The sequence below is a fragment of the Aquila chrysaetos genome, chromosome Z (assembly GCF_900496995.4).
Source record: "Aquila chrysaetos chrysaetos chromosome Z, bAquChr1.4, whole genome shotgun sequence".
NCBI classification, from domain to species: domain Eukaryota; kingdom Metazoa; phylum Chordata; class Aves; order Accipitriformes; family Accipitridae; genus Aquila; species Aquila chrysaetos.
The window spans coordinates 40,838,331-40,845,477 of NC_044030.1; the positions used below are offsets into that span (position 1 = coordinate 40,838,331).

The following is a 7,147-nucleotide window of genomic DNA, read 5'->3' on the forward strand; positions in this document are numbered from 1 at the left end:
GGAATCTGATACCCAGAAAAGCTCTCCAGGAGAAATATATTGACACTGCATTTAGTAAAAAAAACCAGTAAGTGTGATGTTCCTGTTTTTACTTATCTCTGTTTATTTTTTCTGCCTTCGATCTATGGGAAGGGGAAAACCAACAAAGTAGATGCTAAATGACAGCATTTCAGCATCTGAAAGTTGTAACTTAAAGTGATACTACCAATTAGACCAAATTGAAAATGAATATTTTGTTCCTAATATAGTAACAAAAAACAGTGAACAAATGTAACTACAGCTACTCTTTTTAAACTCAAAATACTTACCCCATTTGGAGTGTAAATATTTTCCACAGGTAAACATTTTCAAATGTCGATAAAACAAAGATACATGTTTTGTGAATACATGTAAAAATGACATCTCTTTCATTTTGTGTGAAATATCTTACAGTCCTAATTCAGAATATCATCTGTTGTCAGAACAGTACTTGCACACATGTGATAGGTTTTAAGCAAGTACATAAACCTTAACACATGTTTAGTTTAGAAGTTCTTGTGAATCACAGCAGGTAGAGGCAGACAGCGTAATGATGAGAGTAACTTATCTCTTCAAAATTATTGCTATTTAAGATAGCAAAACCAAAATCCCTTCCTGAATTAACATGTGATTTTTAGCATAACATTCTTTCTACTAAATATCTTACCTATAAGTGTTAACGTATAAGTTCTTCTAGCACTGATTTAGCTGAATTATGCACAAACATACATCACAGACTCTCAATTCTAAAAGACATCGTACTTCAATACAAGTCTGGAACAAGAATAGCTTCATCTAAATCTGTTTAAGTTAGTAACAAACATAAAACACACCATGAAACAAGTTACCATGAAGCTAAAGGAGTTAGTCTATATCTACATGAAAACAGTTGAGCTTAGATCAATTGGAGCCAACAGTTGTACCAGCACTGGGAATGCCTTATCCACTAAGATTGATGTAGCCCAGCAGAGCACTCCTTGCAAGCATTCCCATCTCCAGCCATGCACTTCTATCCTCCTGCTGGAGATCATTGTCCCCACAGGAGACACAAAAGAGCATGTCCTCAGAACACTCTCCATCTACTTCAGTGCCAAGCAGGTTGACTTGATTCAGACAGCTTTCTTTGTAAATTAAACCAACCTTTGTACCAAATTGGACGAGTGGTGTTCACAGCTTTCAAACCATTAGTTTAGATGGGGCGAAGCTGACAAGTATCAGCCACAGGGAGTTACAAACAAGAGTTGACAACATCTTTAGGCAGTACAGCCATTTCTTCAGTGAAGGTCTGACCCATATGTCTGATGTGACCATTTATCTAGCCAGGGTGCAATTTGTACTGGCTTCATTTGCACTGGCATAGTGAAAGCAGCCCTTTTCCACATGCCCTCCAAAACAAAACAAAGCTGTATTGCTGCAGTTTCCTGTTACAACTTAGGTAAAGGCCATGTGCACTCTGGGGTACAGGTAGACCCCTTTGAGGACAAACTGTCCAAAGCTACTTTTTTACCATTGCCCAGCTGCAGGTCCTTTTGCTGATGCTGCTGAGCCATAGTAAAGTTGTGTGAACAGTCTTAGCCCATTTCAGTGCAAATGGTAAGTTAAGTCTAGGCATCTGCTGATATTGCATGGACTCAGACCAGGAATACTCAGTAATGGATCTAACTTTACTAACGTTAAAAAAGTTTCAAAAGGTATTTCAAGAGTCTATTAACAGTTTTTGTGAGACAACAAACCTCTGACAAGAACCTTATACGGGTTTCTGTAGCACTTTTGGTAGAAATCTCTAATACAGGCTGTAAGGATTAACTGTGCTGCAAAGTGGTACAACTTCATAAAGTAGAGCCCCCTGTGGAAAACTCTAGTAGAGACAAGGCATGTAGGTAGGTTTGAGGCTTTTTAACCTTCATTATATAACTGCTGCAGTTTATTATATACCTGTTGCAGTTCTGCAGAATTGTTTTTTCTTCCCCATGCTGCACGTGGTGATACAAGGCTTTTTATGTTAAGAAATAAACTGGAGTTGAGATCTTCCTGGCTCGGGCGTTTTTGTGGTCATGGACCCTTAAATCTCCCCCCAGCATTAGGTGCCCCCACTTTGCTCCACCCTTCAGCAGTACATGTAAATCGGGGGCAGGTCAAGGAGACCCAGCTGGGAGAGATGGTGCCTGCCTGCCAGGACTTCACTGAGGGCTCAGCAAGCGGTACAACTGGGAACTATGTCTTTTCAACGTTGTTATAAACTAGACAGAAAGAGAAGGGTTTCGTCCATTCTCCTTTCTCTTTCTCTTGTTGCTCTCTATGGTGTGAGGACTGCTGCATGCAACAGCCTTCAGTGAGGGGACTTTGGACCTCTTCCTTCTGCTCAAGCTTTCCTGGAGGATCTTACGGGTATTTCGGGCTGCAGGAAAATGTACTGGGGAAATCACGTTAGGTAAGGCTGCCTGGCTGCCAGGGATCTTCTCTAGCCAAGGATGCTTTTCCTTTTAGCAGTGCTTTTTTTCAGCTGATAATCATCCCAGGAAGCTGAAAGGAACAAATGTATCTGAAACTACGGGTGAAGTGAACGCTAATGTTTTCCTCTTGCCTTTGCTGCTATTGCAGCTGCTGGCAGCAACCCAGTTGTGGTAAAGAAAGGTACAGAAAGAGACTTTTTTGAGTGGTTGTCGACCAGCAAATGTATGGAATCCACAGCTTTCTGGAAGCAAGCCTAATGCGTATGTCCCAGTTCTCTGCCCGCCCCACCCTCCCAATTTGAGATTTCTGATGTGTTAATTCGAATTACTGCTGGCATAAAGTATTTATAGTTTATACTATCAATTTTTATAAAGCTTTGAAAAAGCACCTTTCCCTTCCTTCTCCCCCCCCATCTTCGTTTTGGTGTTTGTGTCTCATCAGCACAAATTCATTGCAGCTTTTTTGGTTTTTGTAGAATTCTTTTCACTGTGACTCTGGTGTGGCAGGCTGTTCATTTAGGAGAAGGTAAGGAAAATTTCGTGTTTCCCCCCGCAGCCCCGTGTTTCTCTCGTATACTTGCAGTGTGCATTGTTTCGTTACAAGCTACCCTTGTCTTCCATATTTGCACTCGTCAAGGCCGTGAAAAAGAACGTGAAGAAGATGTGAAAAGTCTCAATGCCACAGCACAAAAGCAGCAGCCCAAGATCGAAGGGAGTATCATAAATGCTGTCAGTGACATGAATCAGAGTTACGAAAGCAGAAAGCAACAGAATTCCAGGGCATTGGTACCTTTCACTGGGATTACAGAGAGTAGGTAACATTATTTATTTAAAAAATGCCATAAAATTGCTTTTTAAAATATTATATCACATTAATGTTTTGACTGTTGTCCTGAAAGATTCCAGCTGGTTGGGTTCTGTGGCCGCTCATTTAAATTATTGCCGTGGCCACCTAGGAAATAGTGATAAAAATTTAAGGTAGAACCGGGGATCGCTTACCTGCAAAAGGTGGTAACGGAAAACAGGGAAGGATACTAAAAATTAAGAAGGGGTTGGTCCTTGGATTTGCAAAAGTGTTTGTAAAATTTTGTAAAATTCTGTTCATTTTTTTAAATTCATATTTCACGACCAAATATTATTTCATTAAAAAAAAAAGTTTTGAGCTGTCTGAAAGCAACAGTACTAATAGAAAAAGAAAACAAGGCCAGACTTATGTTTCCTCACACATCTAATAAACTTATAGATTGGTACTCAGTCCCAGAGTCTGAGAAAGGCTTGAGGTAGTGTTCCCCTCCTCTCCCAAAACTAAGCAACTCTTCCCAGTTACAAAGCCTCCTTTCTTCAAAAACAAGTATCACTTCCCGATAACAATGCCCTGTTTCTTAGTGTGACTGAAACCTGCCTCCGTCAAAGTGAAATATTTCACTTGAATATATGCTGCTACGGGACTTGCTAGCCTTGCTTCTTGACTGTGCTGTAATCCCTAGTAGTTTGCTTCTAATCCTTAACTAAACAAACTGGGCTTAACTGAACAAACACTCCTAACGGGCGGATAATTTTATTGTCTTTAGAGACAATAAAACTAGATATCCTTAAGACGCTTTGGCAACTGGAGAAACCTGAGAGAACAAGTGAGGAAAAGGGGAGGTTCGGAGCCGCCGGGATGCTTGGTAACCTCTGTAATTCTGCCTTGCAGGTAAAAAACTGAACAGACACTGCTGCCAAAATGGAGGGACCTGTATCCTAGGGGCTTTCTGTGCCTGCCTAAAGCATTTCACTGGCAGATACTGTGAACATGATGAGCGGCAAAGGTAAAAACCAGACCAAAACCAGAGAGGGTGAGCGAACTGCTCTGGATGGTTATTTTCTGTAGTGGGATCAGGGACATACCAAATGTCTCCCTTGTCCTTGACAGCAACTGCGGCAGCATTGCCCACGGCGCCTGGGTGCTGAAGGGCTGTTGGCTGTGTCGGTGCGGCTATGGTACTCTGAACTGTCTCTCAGAAATAATGCAAGACAACTGTGGTAAGGAATGGCGTTAAATCAACCATTTTTATCTTTTGGGTAACAGAATTGCCTTCTGCAAAGGTGGGGTACTTGAAGGATGCTGTATGTGCTCTATTTAGACTTCTGCAGTGGCCTGCTTTGCTTTAGAGAATGCATTAGTGAGACAGTAAATAATACCGCTTTTGCCTGCATGGTGCCTCACATAAAATACTTTGAGACCTTTATAATCCCATGCAGTAGGAAACTCTCCCCCATTTTAATTGAAAATTACAGGGATTAGATATTTCTCTGTTTTATAAAACCTGCACGTGTCTGACTTCCCACGTAAGCAGGACAATTTGTACAAATAAACTACATCCAAGCATAGAAAAATCTTTCTTAGATGAGGAAAGAGAAAAAAACAGCAGCATAAGCTGGGGTGGTAGAAGTAGAAACTAGTATTACACTACAGAAACAAGTACTGAAAACTTGCATGTTCTTGCGTAAGCTACTTAACACATAAATGGCAGAAAACTAGCTTGAACCTTCTTTTAAGATCTGTATCTTAATCTTCAAAATATTCTTGTACAGAGTTCTAAGATTGAGCACAATCCACAAAAAAATGTGTAGCCATAATCCTGGTCAGTGTAAAGTAGTAGTACCCATCTCCTCAAAAGGACTAAATTACTTTAAGTCAAGTCTTTATACATCAGTCTGTGAAAATCCCTGTATAAAGATCTGACTATTTTTGAAAACAGTGTATCAGCTAGAATAAAAACTTACTTGAGGGATTGCTTTACAGGTACTTATTTTCCATGGAGAACTGGCTACTGAGATCCAAACTATTTTCAATACTCTGAGATGACTATTAAGAATTTAATATTTTCTCTCCAGTGGCAAAGTTAGTGCAAAATATTCTTGCCCTTTTCCATGCATGATGTCTCAATCCCACCCTGTGCTGTGATATATACTTCAGCTGTGCCAACATCGCTAGTTAGCAGTGTAAGAAAACAACAGACCTAAATAGCTTCAAGATTCATTTGCACCCTAAGGAACTACCAGCCTCTTCTTTACTGACCACATTCCTATGTAAGTAGCAGTGTGTTGAAGCTGTGTCTCTGGAGTTAAACCACCAACACAGAAATAAATACAAATTTCAAAACTTGAGCCTCTTAGGTCCCAGGATATGCCCTAAAGTGTGATAAGCCCACAAGTCCAAAGAACTGAAATGCAAAACAAAGGTGACATTCCTATCTTTGCAACCACAAGGGGAGGGGAAAAAAACAAACAAACAAAACAAAAACAACCACAACACCAAAACCAAAAACCCACCACCAAAGCCACTTTTTGCCTTGAAGTCTTCTGTATTGACTAATTATGTGTAGCACCCAACTTGCTCCTTAAACTCTTCAGAAGAGTTAAATGCCGAGTTCCCTTGGGTGTTCACCTTTGAATCGGCCCTATTGTTTCTCATTACAGGAGCAAAAGACCTAACAGGCCTCCCATGCTCAGTAAAAGCAGTCTACTGCTTACTACTCTTGAGCTCAGCTTAACAAAGGCAATAAAGGTGGCAGTGGTGAATCATCTGCTCATCCACTGAGCATGGACTCAGTAGCTTTCACATGCATGAGTGTATGGCTTTCTGCTTGTGCTAATAAACGAAGCCCCTTCTTATTAAAGGAAGGGTTAAAAGGCTACATGCAGACTTGAGGGCATACCTCTTGTGAAGATCTTGCTCTTGCTTTTGCTTGGTATTTACTTTTGATTATTCTGAGATTAATGCCTGCAAGAGCTGATAAGTGCTATCAGTTGCTCCTCAAACGATCATTGATGGGACATCTATTCACATCTCCCCTGAGAATAGCCTCTTTGATTGGCTTTAACAGCTGATACCTTTAGCTTAAGTACCTGTGAGATGTCAGAGGAGTTTCAAAGTATGTTGAAAATCCTTATGTTTTAAAATTTACATATTATACTCATTAACCATTTTATTTTCTTGATTCTTTTTTTTCTTTTTTTTTTAGAACTGAAATCAGAAAAGGAGGAAATTACTAGACTATATTCTAATGGGCTAAGATTACAGCAAACAGTGTTTGCACTTGCTTGCCTGATCACCATCCTCCTGGCATTCTGCTGCTGGCAGTTCTGAAACTGGAAAAAGGGAAATATTTTAGGGCTGATGTAACCCTCGCCTTGCCTCATACAACTTTTTTCTTCTGTGAGCTACAGAAGACAGTTCTACCTGCATGTTGGAGGCAGATTAAGATGTCTTAGTTAATGCTGAAATACTTGGATTATTATAAATTCAGATTATATGAATGTGAAGTATTTATTATTATATTATTATTTTATTACTACTATTAATATCTGATTCTAATGATTCATTAGTTCTAAAATACTGCTCTTCCAGTGGAAGCAAAAACCCCCCAATGTTCTATGCCTTAAATATTGTAAATTATAGTAATCTCCTTTGTACATAGTACAACTATTTTAACAAATAAAGCTGATCTCACTTCTGAAGAGCTTTTATGTTTGGCTTTATTTAAACTTGAAAATCCTTATCTACTATTTGTCATTGTATTATATCCTGTAACAAAACAGTAAGAAAAGGGCAGGGTAGAATGAATAATGTGAAATTTGAAGAGATAAGGAAGGTTTTAAGGGTAGGTATATTTCAAACCCTAAAATAC

The 7,147-nt window shown here is 39.5% G+C and overlaps 1 protein-coding gene across 1 annotated transcript; it reads left to right on the forward strand.

The window, feature by feature from the left end:
• The first annotated feature begins 2,172 nt into the window (after positions 1-2,172).
• LOC115336429 (cryptic protein-like) lies at positions 2,173-6,880 on the forward strand. Its single transcript, XM_030003298.2, has 6 exons — positions 2,173-2,449; positions 2,948-2,997; positions 3,109-3,282; positions 4,168-4,282; positions 4,387-4,496; positions 6,482-6,880. Exons 1-6 carry the CDS (start codon positions 2,427-2,429, stop codon positions 6,604-6,606), a joined length of 597 nt encoding a protein of 198 aa, XP_029859158.1. The 5' UTR covers positions 2,173-2,426; the 3' UTR covers positions 6,607-6,880.
• The last annotated feature ends 267 nt before the right edge of the window (positions 6,881-7,147 follow it).

What these genes read in the sequence shown, in the direction of transcription:
- LOC115336429 (XM_030003298.2), top strand. Translation starts at nt 2,427, where the DNA reads ATGTACTGGGGAAATCACGTTAG. An exon ending in TACTGGGGAAATCACGTTAG is followed by an intron (nt 2,450 to 2,947) that starts GTAAGGCTGCCT and finishes TGGTTTTTGTAG; the next exon opens with AATTCTTTTCACTGTGACTC. An exon ending in GAACATGATGAGCGGCAAAG is followed by an intron (nt 4,283 to 4,386) that starts GTAAAAACCAGA and finishes TGTCCTTGACAG; the next exon opens with CAACTGCGGCAGCATTGCCC.